Source organism: Myiozetetes cayanensis, unplaced genomic scaffold (assembly GCF_022539395.1).
Source record: "Myiozetetes cayanensis isolate MyiCay16 unplaced genomic scaffold, myiCay2020 scf20-37, whole genome shotgun sequence".
NCBI lineage: Eukaryota > Metazoa > Chordata > Aves > Passeriformes > Tyrannidae > Myiozetetes > Myiozetetes cayanensis.
In genome coordinates, this window is record NW_026087412.1 from 2376160 (window position 1) to 2391790 (window position 15631).

At 62.1% G+C, this 15631-nt stretch overlaps 2 protein-coding genes across 2 annotated transcripts; one reads left to right on the forward strand and one right to left on the reverse strand.

Annotated features, from left to right (window-relative positions):
• Positions 1 to 869: 869 nt before the first annotated feature.
• On the reverse strand, positions 870 to 5467 carry MIEF2 (mitochondrial elongation factor 2). The gene is made up of 4 exons (XM_050317268.1): positions 5421 to 5467; positions 4771 to 4946; positions 4177 to 4354; positions 870 to 3254 (listed from the first exon to the last, which is right to left on the reverse strand). Exons 2-4 carry the CDS (start codon positions 4936 to 4938, stop codon positions 2206 to 2208), a joined length of 1395 nt encoding a protein of 464 aa, XP_050173225.1. The 5' UTR covers positions 4939 to 4946; positions 5421 to 5467; the 3' UTR covers positions 870 to 2205.
• A 256-nt stretch (positions 5468 to 5723) lies between these two features.
• FLII (FLII actin remodeling protein) lies at positions 5724 to 15612 on the forward strand. The gene is made up of 30 exons (XM_050317257.1): positions 5724 to 5845; positions 6630 to 6740; positions 7849 to 7920; positions 8049 to 8129; positions 8397 to 8482; positions 8617 to 8778; positions 8872 to 8975; positions 9075 to 9250; positions 9330 to 9487; positions 9586 to 9670; positions 9956 to 10106; positions 10219 to 10352; positions 10440 to 10652; positions 10734 to 10913; positions 10987 to 11069; positions 11141 to 11215; positions 11441 to 11524; positions 11591 to 11762; positions 11848 to 11952; positions 12156 to 12347; positions 12574 to 12762; positions 12854 to 12993; positions 13108 to 13333; positions 13493 to 13647; positions 13776 to 13836; positions 13919 to 14047; positions 14127 to 14233; positions 14424 to 14529; positions 14614 to 14679; positions 14847 to 15612. Exons 1-30 carry the CDS (start codon positions 5783 to 5785, stop codon positions 14979 to 14981), a joined length of 3801 nt encoding a protein of 1266 aa, XP_050173214.1. The 5' UTR covers positions 5724 to 5782; the 3' UTR covers positions 14982 to 15612.
• The last annotated feature ends 19 nt before the right edge of the window (positions 15613 to 15631 follow it).

The window sequence follows — 15631 nt, forward strand, 5'->3', positions numbered from 1 at the left end:
ACAGGCAGAGCTGGCTGAGCTGAAGGGAGGCTCTGTTTTCCTGCTCGGAGTTCAGATTGAACTCCCTGGGAAGCCAGGATGTCTCTTCCCTCGCTGCTGGGGCTTCCTCTGCACATCAAAGGAAAGGAGATCTGCAGGATTCCTGTGTGCTCTGCTGCTCAGGACCCTGCTCAGAACCCAGGCACGCAGCAGTTCCCAGGGTCAATCCTTTGGGAACATGCAGCACACGGGGTGGGCAGGAGGCTGGAGCACCTGCAGGGCAGCAGAGACCACACCAGCACAGGTTCACTTGAAGGTCTGCACGAGACAAGAGAGCCTTAAACCCTGCAGCAGCTCATTCCTACCAGGCCTAAATCCATGGAGTTAGTCAGGAGAACTCAGGATGCATTTCCCCCTGTACCCCTCACTCCCACCATTGACAGCTGTGGCCTAAAAATACAGACCCGTGGGCTAAAAAAACAGGATTACGAGGCTTTGGAATGTGATAAAGCACAGCAGCAGCCACCTTGGAATGGCAACAGCAGTGGGAAGCACTTGTGCAGGACACAGGGAGCAGGTTAAACCTCGCTGGTGGCATCAGCCAGGACCAGCTTTACTGGTCTAACTCCAGGCAATGCTCAGCCGAGCCCTGGGAAAGTGGTACAAGTTGAGCATCCAGACAGCTCACACACTGCAGCCAGGTGCTCTGGAGGGTCCAGGGGTTTGGAAGAGGAGGAGGAAAACCTTGCAGGAGAGGATTTGACCACCACCAAGCTCTCCACACAGCGAGGGGACGCCCTGGGTGGTTCCTGGGAAGGTCATCAGAGCTGAGGAATCACTTCAGCCCTTACCATGGGAAAGGAGACAAACCAGAGCTGACACCAGAGAGCCAGAGTGCACAGGGAAGGTTTATTCTCATCACTAACACCTGGGAAGTGGTTTGGAGGAACAAAGTAATCTTCAGACAGGGAGGAAAAGCAGGTTTTTTTCCTCCCATAAACAAGATGACAGTTGTAAAGAAAATTAAACCACAACAGCTGCTCACACTGAAGTCCACAGGATTTCTCCAGCTCCACCCTCGTGCAAAACCAGCTCTTCCCATTAAATATAAGAATAAATTCCTTTGCCCTGGGACTAGAGCCAGACCAAACCCTACTAGCAGCCACTCACAGGAAAAAAAGAAACCAACAGAATACCCAAACAAAACATATTTTCTTAATAAAAAGCACAAACCACTTCAGTTCTTGCAAGCACTCTGCTTACAGCAGCATTCCTGCCCTGCTTCCCCACCCCATACCATGGGGCTCCAGGGAAAAAAAGGACCTCAAGACAGCAGCAATACATGTGTGAAAAGGTGACCAGACAGACTGGCAGTGACGCTGTACCCACAGACAGACACTGGCAGCCACCCACCCGCCGGGGAGGGGACACAGCCCTGCTGCAGCCTCCAGGGCACTGACACCAGGAGCCTCCCCAGAGCCAGCAGCTCTTTCTCAGGACATCTTCCAGCAAAACACTGCGTGGGGAAAGAGCCATGAAGCCCCAGCTCCGTGCTGGAAGCAAACCCTTTCCTCGAGGGGAACAAAGAGGTAGAGCTGAGCTCGCTCCTTTTGGCAGCTGAAAGGGTTTCCAAGGAATAAACCCCCAGCCCCGTTTGCTATGGCTGTACCACCCAGTGCCCAGACAACCACCCAGGTCATCCACAGGGCATATTCTGGATTGGCAATACCCTCCAGGCAGGTGAGGCCTGTCCCAAGTGCTGGCACAGTAAGTTCAAGTGCTGGTGAAAGGACCCACCCAGGGCACTGCACCTGAGGGGTCTGCAGGACACAGCAGCAGGGAAGGAGCTGCTCCCCTCCAGCTCCAGCTGGTCTGGGAGCACAGGGGGAGCCTGACAGCTGGGACAGGCAGAGGACACTGGGAACCAGAGAGTAAACATGCTTCCCTCGGCTCCCAGCACACGGGACTCACCTGTGGGTACTCCAGGCTTGGGCTGCCCTGGCCCCGGGTCTGGCAGAGCCTCCCAGCCAAAGGCTCCTGCTGCCAGCACCCACCTCTGCTCAGGCACGTTTTATTCACACAGGAACCATTTTTTTTTTTTTTCCTCATAAAGTGCAAGAACTCTGCCTCTTACTGACTAGTCAACTAGAAGCATGGCAGCCCTCACAGCGGGGAGCAGCAGGCGGGTGAGGAACATCCCACGTCCAGGAGCTCCCGACGCACCGGTCACTCCAGCAGGAGCTCCGGCTCAGACATGGCCCTGTAGAGCACAAAGCCCATCTCGTCGATTTCCTCTTCCGACAGCCCGGAGAACAGGTTGATTTTGGGGTTGAAATAGGAAGGCAGGACCCCTTTCTCCAGGTAGGCCACCAGCTCCTCGAGCACCTGCTGGAACCTGTCGGCCAGGCTCTCCTCTGCCCAGTCGGAGCCGGAGTCACTGAGGTGGAGGATGACGTGGGTCACGGGGCTGCCCCCCAGTTTGTGCAGGGTGGGGTGGCTCCTGCAGACACCGTTCAGGAGGCGGAGGCAGCGCTGCCGAGCCCCGGAGTCGCCGGCGTCCAGCTCCTTCACCCTCGAGACCTCCGCCCTGTAAAAGCTCTCGAGCCAGAGGTTCTCCACCAGTCCCTCGGGAGGAACAGCCAGAAGAACCTTGCCCTCCATTTCCACCAGCGGGAAGAGGGTGATGCTCAGCTCGACCTGCTCGTGTCTCACTTCCAGCTTCAGCTCCCGGGAGGCCACGACGGGGTGGATGGCACATCCCAGCAGGCCGCCGATGGCAGGCCAGTTGATGGAGGCCACCAGCATCTTGTGGAGGGTCTCGCTGAGCACGCTGGAGGAGAGGTACCGGCCCACCATGAACCTGTCCCAGGGGCTGCACCCACGGGGGAAGTACCCCAGGTCGACCCTCTTGATCATCCAGTACTGGGGGTTCCTCACCACGGTGTCCTCTCCTGGGATGAGGCTCCAGAGCCCGGCGTCGAGGACCACGGGCAGCATGAGGTGGATGTGGTCGGCTGCCAGGACCTCCAGGCCGTCCAGGAGGGCTCCGCTGAGGAAGAGGCGGCCGAAGGGCAGCTCTGGGCACTTGCTCCGCAGGAAGTTCTGCAGTTGGGTGCTGATGCTCCTGGCCAGCTGAGGGACGAGGGACACCTGGATCTCAGGCACGGCCAGGCGGCTGCTGTGGTGTGAGAGGAGCCTCTCCTGCAGCGTGAGGCAGCGCAGAGGGCTGGACTTCACCCGAGGAGCCCCCAGAGGGGCAGAGCACGCCCTGGGATCTGTGAGAAGAGAAGGGAGAAGTTCACAGCTCTGGGCAGATCATCTGTAACCTACAGCAGCAGCTTCTGCTGCAGCCAGGGGTGCTCAGCTCTCAGCCCACCCCTCTGGATGAGACACTGACCTTGGTGAGGGCCCCATTGAATCCTCTGATGTTAACGGTGCTTCTCAGCCATGCAGAGCCCAAACCAACCTCAAAACCCAACAGTGCCTGGCCTCACTTCTCAGCTAAGTGAGCCAGGTAAGGGACTCGCTGCCAGGGTCCCTACGAGTCTCAGCCTCACAGAGGCTGCTCTAGCAGATCCAGCCTGTTCCATTGCCTGCCTGATCACTCAAGTGAACTGAGAGAATCATGGAATACCCCGAGCTGTAAGCAACCCACAACCTAAACCTCCCCTGACACAACTCCAGCCATTCCCTCGGGTCCTGTCACTGGTCACCAGAGGGAAGAGATCAGTGCTGCCCCTCAGGAGAGTCCTGCAAATGATCCTGCTCCAGGTCCAGTATCTCAGGACCTGCCCTGCCCTGATCCAGGCCGCCTTCCCACTTGGAAAAATGCCGTCTCTGTAGGCAGCCGGACAAGGCAGCCTTTGTCTGCAGCAGCTCCCGAGCGCACCTTCCTGCAGGCAGAGCTGACCCAGAAAACGAGGGCAGCCAACACCACTCCAGAGGAGACAAACCCCGCCAGTCCCCGCCGTGCTGCACTGCCGGGACAGCCGGGGTGTTATCAGAGCTCCCGTCTCCACAGGCATTGCCTAAAAAGGGGCCGTGGCTCGGGAGCCTCCCAGGAGGGCAGGCTCCATCGGGTCGGCTTCCCGGACACCGAGCTAAAAATAACCCCGAGCTCCCAAAGTGCCGGAGCAGGGCACAGCCAGCCCCCAGCACAGCAAGGTGATCTTCCCAGCTGGACACCCTGAGCCTCACCCGGCACCAGCGGCCGAGCTGGGGAGAGCAGGGGCTCGCTGAGGTCTTCCCTCCTCTGCTTCTTGGGGGTTTTTGGTGTTGTCTTGATCAAGGCCAAGTCCTGCCAGGTCTCCTCCAGAGTCTTCTGCTCGGCTTTGGGATCACCTTCATCCCGAGGGCTGGTGGCTCGGTCGATCAGCTGGAGGAAAGGAAACCCACAGGGATAAGTCGTTATCCTTGTTTCCCCCAAATTATGGGTGACAACAGCCCCTCCAGTGCACACAATGGGGGACACTCGGAAAAACACCCAGTCTGGGGAGCCACAGAGGTGCACATCATCTTCCCGTGGATTTTAAGTGGAAAACAGGTGCCCAAATAAGCCCCAGGTGCCTTTCTGGATGGGATACTGCATCCCAGGTGCGTGCTGCTCCAGGTGGGAACGGGCAGCTCCACACTCTCCACACCCACAGCACTGCTGCCAGCACTGGTGGCATTTGTCCCAGACATGAGGGGCCAGCTCTGGAGCAGCCAGCGAGGCTCGTGGCACATCTTTCCTCACCACACTGGGCACCCAAGCAGCAACCCTACCCCTGCTCCCGCGGGCCTCAGCCTTACCCTCTTGACGGCCAGGGTGGCGATGGCCAGCACGGCCGCGCCGCTCACGCCCAGCACCAGCCTGGCGTTGGCCAGCAGCACATCGAACACGCTGCCCAGCCCGTCCAGGACACCGCCCAGCCCGCCGTGCTCCTGCCGCCGGCCCCGCTGCTGCCAGAACGCCGCCATGGCCCGCCCTGCGGGGAACAACGCGGGTCACCCGGGGCCGGGGGGAGGCACAGCCCGCGGGGAGAGGGATTTTGGGGGAGCGGGAGGTGCCGCCGTCCCGCCTTCCTCCGCCCCCGGGGCAAAGGCTCCTGGCGGCGGCGGGACGGGTGGGTGGGGTGGAGGGGCAAGGGTCACCCTGGGGAGGGAAGGGACACCCCGGGGAAGGGACACCCTGGGGAAGGAAGGGGCACCCCGGGGAAGGAGGGGGCACCCTGGGGAAGTGATACCCTAAGGAAGAAAGGGACACCCCGAGGAAGGAAGGGACAGCCAGGGGAAGTGATACCCTAGGGAAGGAAGGGACACCCCAAGGAAGGGAAGGGGCGCCCCGGAAAACAGGTATCCCAGGGAAGGGACACCCTAGGGAAGGAAAGGCCATCTCAGGGAAGGAAGGGACACGGCGGGGAAAAGCCGCTCGTGCCGGGAAAGGGTCACCCGCTCCTCACCCGGCCCTGCTGCAGCCGCCCCGGCGGGCACTGGCGGCGCTGGAGCGGTACCGCGGGGCCTGGAGGCGGGACGGGACCCTCCGCTGCCCGGGGGAGGCGGCCGGGCCCGGAACAGCCGGGATAGGGACAGGGATCGGGATCGGGCCCGGCCCCCCTCCCGCACTCACCGCGCGCCCCCCGCGCGGCCTCAGCCAATGGGGCGCGGCCCCGCCCACCGGCGCGCGGAAGTGGCGCCCGGCCCCGCCCAATCGCCTTGGCGCGTCACGGCCGGGGCGGGGCCGGGGGCGGGGCCTGTCTGGGCGCGGCGCCGCAGGGTCCCCCCGCCCCTCCCCTCCCATCCCGTCCCGTCCCGTCCCTCCGCCATGGCGGCCACCGGCGTCCTGCCCTTCGTGCGCGGCGTCGACCTGAGCGGCAACGACTTCAAGGTGCGGGGGAGCGGGAACGGCGGTGGGAGCGGGGGCGGCCCGGCCACAGGGACCGGCGAGCCCGGGCCCCGCGCGGCGCTGTCAGGCCCGGCCCGGCCCCCCCGGGCTGGGGAATCCCGGTACACCGGGGGTGGTGTCCAGGGTGGGCGGTCCCCGAGCCCCCGCCCTCTATGGCTGGGCAGCCTGCGGGCCTCCATGGGGTGCCAGAGAGACAGGTGGTCGCCGGCCCTCTACTTCCCAATCCCATTGGACTGGGGGATTCTGGCCCCCAGCCCCATCGTGCTGGGCTATCCCAGCCCCTCAGCTCCCCATCCCATAGAACTAGGTGATCCCGACCCTATCCGGGTCCCAGTCCCATGGGAGTGGGTGATCCCAGACCTTGGTTCCCAATTCCATAGGACTGTGTGATCCCAGCTCCTAATCCCATAGGGACTGGGCGATCCTGGTCCTCCAGATCCCAATCCCATGGGACTCTGTGATCTGAGCTACCAATCCCATGGGATTGGACAATCCCTGTCCCTCACCCCCAAAACTATAGTACTGAGCAAGTTCCAGCTACCCATCCCATAGGACTGGGTCATTATGGCCCCAAGCACCCAATCCCATAGGACTGGGTGATCCCAGCCCCCCAGTTCCCAATCACATAGGACTGGATGATCCCAGCCCCTCCCACTCCAGATCCCATACTTTTGGACAATCCCAGCCACACAGGGCTGGTCGGAGCGAGGTCCCCAGTCCCCCACCCCGTGGGGCAGGGGGTCTCCTCACCCTGGTCCTCCCGCAGGGCGGGTACTTCCCGGAGCACGTGAAGGCCATGACCAGCCTGCGCTGGCTGAAGCTGAACCGCACGGGGCTCTGTTACCTGCCCGAGGAGCTCGCTGCCCTCCAGAAGCTGGTGAGCCCCCCGTTTCGGGAGGGAATGGGGCTCCACTGTCCCGCTGGAGCCGTGGGATCTGAAGGGAGGCTGCTCCCTGCCAGCCCCGTGGCTCGTTAGCGGATGCTCCGGTGTCTAATAATAGGGCTGAGCTAGATGTGTGGTTGAAATCAGATGCAGGAGCTGTCAGGAGTGGGGTTGAGACAGGCTGGTAGTTGGTTTCACCTTGTTTTCCTAGAAAACCAGATGAAAAACCATGGTTAGATCCTATGCCCCTTAACAGATGGGAAGAGGGCTGGTTAGTGTGGGGAGGATTAAGGTTTTGGGGCTTTTTTTCCTCCTCTTCTGCTGAAATATATAAGGAGCAGGAGCTGGCAGCTGCCTGGCTTTGTTTTTTGGGCGGCTCCACCAGGCCCTTCCTTGGTGGAGCTCCTTGGTGGCTCAGCTTTGCTTTGGTGGTGTCCAGGACCACTTCAGGAACCTCGTTCAGTTGGTTCAGTCAGACAAACACAGCGCTTTAAACGCTGCCAGGAGTCCCCATCCCTGTGCCAGGTGCAGGGAATCCCTCCCTGCTGCTCGGAGCCGAGCTCCCCCTGGCCCTGCCACATGCTCGAGGGGGACACGGCGAGACTTAAATCCTTAAATCCCGGGCATCCCTCCCACAGCCTGCCAGTTCCTCGTTTTCCTGAGCAGGCAACAGCCGGGCTGGTGATCCCCGGAGGAAAACATTTCCCCTGGGAGATTCCTCCCACCCCCCACCCACCCCACGTCTGCCCGTTTCCAGATCACCCGGTGAGGAGCGCTGATTTCCCATCTCCAAGGACTGGGATGTGTTTGCTCAGGGACTGGGTGGGACTGCCACACGCCAGCCCGGTGGCATCCCAGAGCAGCCTGAACCCTGCAGCAGGGCTGGGGTGTCCTGGTCAAGGCTACCCCAGGAATGTGGGCACGCTGGGACCAACCAACCAGTTTGAGACTGGGAGCGTCCCAGCAGCCCTGTGAGGGTCAGGGCTTCCAAGTTCCCAGTTCTGTTGGAATGGGAGAGCCCCCACATCCATGTGGGGTCCCAGCTGTTGCTCTGAGCAGCCCCAGCTCCTCTCACTGGGGCTTGTCTGGGGCTCCCCTGCAGGAACACCTCTCCGTGAGTCACAACAGCCTCACCACGCTCCATGGAGAGCTCTCCGGCCTGCCCTGCCTCCGGGTGAGTGTCCCCCTCCTGCATCAGGTGTCCCCAGGCACCTCTCGGATCTAGGGGCACGCAAGGATCATACCTGGCCACCTTGGGGTGCTCAGCAGGAGGGTGAATTCCTTCCTGTATCCCCTTTCCAGGCCATCGTGGCTCGTGCAAACAGCCTGAAGAACTCAGGAGTCCCTGATGACATCTTCCAGCTGGATGACCTCTCGGTGCTGGTGGGTGCAGAGTCTCCTCCTGAGTCCCATTCCTGCATCTCAGTGTCCACTTGTGCTCCTCGAGGAGCCCGTGCCTGAGTTCCAGGGAAGCTGCTGTGGGCTGGATGACCCTTTGGCAGTGCTTCCAGCCATAGCTGGGTTCCCCATATGCTGATCCAGCTCCTGCTGCTGTGCCCCTGGAGATGCCCCTCAGCCCTCAGGTTTGGGAGGTGGTGGCTGGGTGCAGGGCTGGGCATGACACCTGCTTTGTGCTCCCGTTTTTCCCAGGACCTGAGCTACAACCAGCTCACGGAGTGTCCCCGGGAGCTGGAGAACGCCAAGAACATGCTGGTCCTCAACCTGGGCCACAACAGGTGGGTCCAGACCGGGGTGACCATCTGCCCCTGGCCACGGCCACCTCCCTCCATCTGCTCTCTGCCCCTCCTCGAGGGAGGCCCTGGGCTGGTGCAGCTCCCAGGCAGCCCTGCATATCCCCTTGTTCCCACAGCATCGACACCATCCCCAACCAGCTCTTCATCAACCTGACGGACCTGCTCTACCTCGACCTGAGCGACAACAAGCTGGAGAGCCTCCCGCCGCAGATGAGGCGCCTGGTCCACCTCCAGACCCTCATCCTCAACAACAACCCCCTCCTGCACGCACAGCTCCGGTGAGGCCCTGCTTGCCAGGCTGGATCCCAGTCTGCCGGGGCTGGGCTGGTGCCTGCTCCATCCTGAGGCTCTCCCTGGCCTGTGCTCCACAGGCAGCTCCCAGCAATGACAGCCCTGCAGACCCTCCACCTCCGGAACACCCAGCGCACGCAGAGCAACCTGCCCACCAGCCTCGAGGGCCTGGTGAACCTGGCAGGTAGGCCTGGAGCAGCCAGCCCCACGGAGCCCTGCAGGGGCTCTGCCAGCCCCAGGATGGGTCTGGCTGGTGTTGTCACCGGGTTGTCTCATCCCCCAGACGTGGACCTGTCCTGCAACGACCTCAGCCGTGTCCCCGAGTGCCTCTACACCCTGGGCAGCCTGCGGCGCCTCAACCTCAGCAGCAACCAGATCACAGAGCTGTCCCTCTGCATCGACCAGTGGACCCAGCTGGAGACCCTCAACCTGTCCCGCAACCAGCTCACCTCCTTACCCGTATGTCCCTTGTCATACGTGCCATCCCTGCCTGTGCTTCCGTGGTTCTCCCTCACCCCGCCTTCTGCCCCTTCCGCAGTCAGCCATCTGCAAGCTGACCAAGCTGAAGAAGATGTACCTGAACTCCAACAAGCTGGACTTCGATGGGATCCCCTCGGGCATCGGCAAGCTCACCAACCTCGAGGAGTTCATGGCGGCCAACAACAACCTGGAGCTCATCCCCGAGAGCCTGTGCAGGTAGAAAACATCCCACAGCTGGATCTGCTCTGTCCCCAGGAGGGGACACACAGCCTGTCACCCTGAGCTGGCCCATCACCAGCATCGCTGTCCCACAGGTGCTCCAAGCTGAGGAAGCTGGTGCTGAACAAGAACCGCCTGGTGACGTTGCCAGAGGCCATCCACTTCCTGACGGATGTGGAGGTGAGCCCCCAGCACCCCCTGCCTCAGGCTGGCTCCACCACAGCCCCAGTGCGTCCCGGGGATCCCAGGGCTGTAGGGTGGGATGGGTGAGGCGAGGTCAGGGGCAATTGAGGCACTCTGGCACTCGGCTCTGCCCAGGCAGGGGGAGGATTCGGTGCTCCCTCCACATCCCCTCACCTCACCAAAGCCCAGGGCGCTCCGGAGGTCTCCATCCCACGCCACATCCTCAATGTCCTTGTAAGGAGGTGCTTCAGAGCACTGAGGCCTCTGTCCCCTCCTTGGCAGGTCCTGGACGTGCGCGAGAACCCCAACCTGGTGATGCCCCCGAAGCCGGTGGATCGGACCTCGGAGTGGTACAACATCGACTTCTCCCTGCAGAACCAGCTCCGCCTGGCTGGGGCCTCCCCGGCCACTGTGGCTGCTGCCGCTGCTGCAGGTGAGTGTGCATGATGGGGACAGCCCCTGGGAGAGCCTGGGGAATGAGCTGTGCTCCTTAGGGTGCCCCACAGCTGTCCTGGCTGCCTCTCACCCCGTCCCTGTGTCCCCAGGGAGTGGCACCAAGGACCCGCTGGCCCGCAAGATGCGGCTCCGGCGGCGCAAGGACTCTGCCCAGGACGACCAGGCCAAGCAGGTGCTGAAGGGGATGTCAGACGTGGCCCAGGAGAAGAACAAGAAGATAGAGGTGGGAGAGGGGCCCCGAGGGCATTGCAGTGACCCTGTCCCACCCCCTGTGTTGTTCCCATCTTGCTGACCTGTCCGTGCCCCACAGGAGAGCGGGGAGGCGAAGGCGCCGGACCTGAAGACGCGGCGCTGGGACCAGGGCCTGGAGAAGCCACAACTGGACTACTCGGAGTTCTTCAGTGAGGACGTGGGGCAGCTGCCTGGCCTCTGTGTCTGGCAGATCGAGAACTTCGTGCCCACGCTGGTGGACGAGGCTTTCCACGGCAAGTTCTACGAGGCCGACTGCTACATCGTGCTCAAGGTACCTGGGGGGGACCGAGGGTCCCCCACATCCCCAGCCTGGGGATGCAGCTGTCCCATCTCACACCCTGTCCTTTCCTAGACATTCCTGGATGAGAATGGTTCCCTCAACTGGGAGATCTACTACTGGATCGGGCAGGAGTCGACGCTGGACAAGAAGGCCTGTTCTGCCATCCACGCCGTCAACCTCCGCAACTACCTGGGGGCCGAGTGCCGCTGCATCCGGGAGGAGATGGGGGATGAGAGCGAAGAGTTCCTCCATGTGAGGCCAGCCCCTGGCTCCCCTGTAGCCCCCAGCCCCTCCTCTCCCACCCTCACCCTCTCCCTGCCCCCAGGTCTTCGACAATGACATCTCCTACATCGAGGGTGGCACAGCCAGCGGCTTCTTCACCGTTGAGGACACACAATATGTCACCAGGTACTGCTGGGGACAGGAGAGGTGGGGGGCAGGCAGTGCCCCATGTCCCACCATGGCTGTCCCTCCCCCAGGCTGTACCGTGTCTATGGGAAGAAGAACGTCAAGCTGGAGCCAGTGGCACTGAAAGGGACATCGCTGGACCCACGGTGAGTGGCCAGGGGACATGGGCCCTGCAGAAAGTAAGTGCAGCAGGGTCCACCTGAGACAGTGTAGCTGCAGCTCCTGAAAATGGGTCATTCCAGCTCCTTCCTACAAGGATGTGGGTCCAAACCCTACTTGGCAGCTGTGGTGCCCCTGCAGGGAGCCCCAGGGTGAGGGGGACACTTTGTGCACCCCACTCTCTCCTGACTCTTCTCACCTGTCTCCACCAGGTTTGTCTTCCTCCTGGACCATGGCCTCGACCTCATGGTGTGGCGTGGGAGCCAGGCCACCTTGAGCAGCACCACCAAGGCCAGGTAGGGCTGGTGAGGGGGCTGGGCGTGTGGGGAGCCCAGCTGCCATCTCACCTGCTCCTGCCACAGGCTCTTCGCCGAGAAGATCAACAAGAACGAGCGGAAGGGCAAGGCCGAGATCACGCTGCTCACCCAGGGCCAGGAGACCCCCGAGTTCTGGGAGGCACTGGGGGGGCAGCCCGAGGAGATCCGGCCCTGTGTCCCTGATGACTTCCAGCCCCACAAGCCCAAGCTGTACAAGGTGGGGAGGAGCTGTGTCCTTTGGGATGTGGGCACTGCTGGGGTCCTGCAGCCCCCCCTCACCTGTGTACCCATTTCCTCCACAGGTCGGCCTCGGTCTGGGCTACCTGGAGCTGCCCCAGATCAACTACAGGCTCTCAGTGGAGCACAAGAAGAGGCTGAAGGCTGATCTGATGCCAGAGATGCGCCTGGTAGGATGGGGTGGGGAGGTTCTCCCAGTCTGACCAGTGAGACTGGTTTCATGCCCCCTCTGCCTCCAGCTGTGCCCTGGGAGAGGCAGGTTCGGCCAGCAGCGCCCGGCTGGGGGATGCTCTGCTCTTCCCTGCTGTCAGGAGCAGGCAGGGTGTTTTCCAGCTGGGAATGCCTGACCTTCTCTTCCCTGGGATGCCCTCAGCTGCAGAGCCTGCTGGACACCAAGAGCGTGTACATCCTGGACTGCTGGTCCGACGTCTTCATCTGGATCGGGAGGAAGTCGTCGCGGCTGGTGCGGGCGGCGGCGCTGAAGCTGAGCCAGGAGCTGTGCACCATGTTGCACCGGCCCAAGCACGCCATGGTCACCAGGAACCTCGAGGGCACCGAGTGCCAGGTAGGGCACAGACCCCTTGGATGGGGTGCTGGGTGCCAGGGAGGGTGCTGTGGCCCAGGGTGTGTTACCTGCTCCCCAGTTTACACCTTGAACATCTGGAGGTGTCCCAGAAACGATGGGACGTGGCACTCCATGCTCTGGCCTAGTTACAAGGCGGCGATTGAACAGAGGTTGGATTCAGTGACCTTTGAGATGTTTTACCAACCTTAATGATTCTGTGATTTAGGTGTTCAAGTCCAAGTTCAAGAACTGGGACGACGTCCTGCGCGTGGATTACACCCGGAACGCCGAGACGGTGCTGCAGGATGGTGGCTTGGCCGGCAAGGTCCGCAAGGACGCCGAGAAGAAGGACCAGATGAAGGCCGACCTCACGGCGCTCTTCCTGCCCCGGCAGCCCCCCATGCCCCTCAGCGAGGTAGGGCTAGGGACTCCTGTGAGTCCCCCCATGGCATGGGCTGGGTGCTCGTGGAGGGGCCGGGGGTCTGATGATGCACGTGGGGTCACAGGCAGAGCAGCTGATGGAGGAGTGGAACGAGGATCTGGATGGCATGGAGGGCTTCGTGCTGGAGGGCAAGAAGTTCGCTCGCCTGCCCGAGGAGGAGTTTGGCCACTTCCACACCCACGACTGCTACGTCTTCCTGTGCAGGTGACACCCAGCTTGTGCCCACTCGGGGGCTGCTGGACCACCTTGTCCCCCACCTCCCTGCCCAGGCCCCCAGCCTGCCCCATCCCTCACACCACTCCCTGTTCTGGCCCTCAGGTACTGGGTGCCAGTGGAGTATGAGGAGGATGAGGAGAAGAAGAAGAAGGGTGAAGGCAAAGGGGAGGAGGAGGGTGAGGAAGAGGAGGAGGAGAAACAACCCGAAGAAGACTTCCAGTGCATCGTCTACTTCTGGCAGGGCCGGGAGGCCTCCAACATGGGCTGGCTCACCTTCACCTTCAGCCTCCAGAAGAAGTTTGAGAGTCTCTTCCCTGGCAAGCTGGAGGTGACACAGCTTGGGGGGTGACACGGGTACCCCTCTCTGCTTCCAAGGCTGAGGGCAGGGAACAGCAGCAGAGATGGGGGCTGGCAGGGGGGTGCAGCTGGAGCTTGGGGTTGCGTTTGGGGGATCCCCATGGCCCTGCTGACACCCACCCCTGTCCAGGTGGTGCGCATGACCCAGCAGCAGGAGAACCCCAAGTTCCTCTCGCACTTCAAGAGGAGGTTTGTGATCCACCGGGGCAAGCGGAAGGAGCGGGCCAGCCCTCCCCAGCCCAGCCTCTACCACATCCGCACCAACGGCGGGGCCCTCTGCACCAGGTCAGTGCTCCAGGGGCTGCTCCGGGCCAGGCACCACCCACGGGTTCCAGGGTCCAGGTGGGATACCCACCGGTGGGCACAGCTGCCGGGTCTCCTGCTGATTTGTGCCTCTGGGGCTCCTTCTCTAGGTGCATCCAGATCAACACAGACGCTGCTCTGCTCAACTCCGAGTTCTGCTTCATCCTCAAGGTACTGCTTGGGGCTCAGCATCCTCAGGGATGCCTGGGTGCCCTCGTGCCCCCCTGGGCAGCCCTAACTCTGTGCTCCTCAGGTGCCCTTTGAGAGCACAGACAACCAGGGCATTGTCTACACATGGGTGGGCCGGGCAGCCGACCCTGACGAGGCCAAGCTGGCCGAGGACATAATGAACCACATGTTTGATGACTCCTACAGCAAACAGGTGAGTGGGACTGAGTGCCAGCTTACCTGAGTGACAGGGACCACCCAGGCCACGCTCAGCCCTGTCCCTGCCGTTGCAGGTCATCAACGAGGGAGAGGAGCCCGAAAACTTCTTCTGGGTGGGCATCGGGAGCCAGAAGCCCTACGATGAAGATGCCGACTACATGAAGCACTCCCGGCTCTTCAGGTGGGTGCTGGCCCAGGGAGGGCTGCTCCAATCTGCTGGTTTCCTTCCTCCCACGCTGCCCAGTCCCCTCCTCTCCCAGCTCTGTCCACCCCTTGGGAATCAACAAACCAAAACAGAGCTGCTCCATCACGTCCATTCCCTCTGCAGGAGCAGAGTCCTAACAAACTCATGCCTGATGCTGTCCCCACAGGTGCTCCAATGAGAAGGGTTATTTCTCCGTGTCGGAAAAGTGCTCGGATTTCTGCCAGGATGATCTGGCTGATGATGACATCATGCTGCTGGACAACGGGCGAGAGGTGAGCTGGGGGCAGGAGGCTCTCCTGGGTCTGGATCTTCCAGCGGCTCCATGTGCTGAGCCCGACTGCTGGTCCTTCCCGCAGGTCTACATGTGGGTGGGCACCCAGACCAGCCAGGTGGAGATCAAGCTGAGCCTCAAGGCGTGCCAGGTAAGGCCTCCCTCCTTCTCCAGCTTGGGGCTGTGGGAGGGAAGATTTGGGCACTTCCATCTCCCCTCGAGGCCCTGGTCAGGCTGGTGCAGAACTCCCGGGCTAGGGAATGCCAGCCCTGGCGGTGGGCGAGGGCTGGGGACCCCCACGGCCGTGCTCTGCCCCAGGTCTACATCCAGCACATGCGCTCCAAGGACCCCGCGCGGCCCCGCAAGCTCCGCCTGGTGCGGAAAGGAAACGAGCCCTGGCCCTTCACCCGCTGCTTCCACGCCTGGAGTGTGTTCCGCAAACCACCCGCCTAAGGGCTGGGGGCACCCGGTGCTCCGGCCACGGCCCCCCCGGCACGGCTGGACACAGCACCCTGCGCTGCCGCACATGCCTGCTCCCAGCCAGGCTCGGCTTGGAGCTGCTTCCCCCCAGAGCCGGGGCCAGTGGGGAGCACTGGGGCTCTGTCCCCACCTTCTCCTGGCACAGGGCCCCTCCCTTTCCTGGGAGGGCCCCTGTTACACCCTGCTTGGGGATGCCGCTGCCCCAAACCAGTGCCGAGCTCCCCCTGCGACTGGGGGGCAGGAGCGATTCCCAGTCTGGGGGGAGGACGCTTTGCTAAGGAGAACGGGGGAGAGTGAGGGGCTCTCAGCCCTGGGCCTTACAGCTGGGGGATGTACAGCTGTCCTGGGGGATGGAACCCTGGCAGGGATCAGCCCAGCAGGATCATATCAATAAAGGCTGCCCTTCTCACCCCAACACCGTCCCAGGCTCTGTCTCACTCCCAAGTGGGGTCCCCGCCCCACCCTGATCCTGCCCCTCCCACAGCTCAGGGGAACCCCAGCACTCACCTGGCTCCAAGGCTCCCAGAACACCTGCAGCCCGGGCAGTTGATATTAAATGCTTTATTTTCAATATTAAAAACCAGTATTTTTAATAACTAAACAATGCTAAATTCATCTTACCA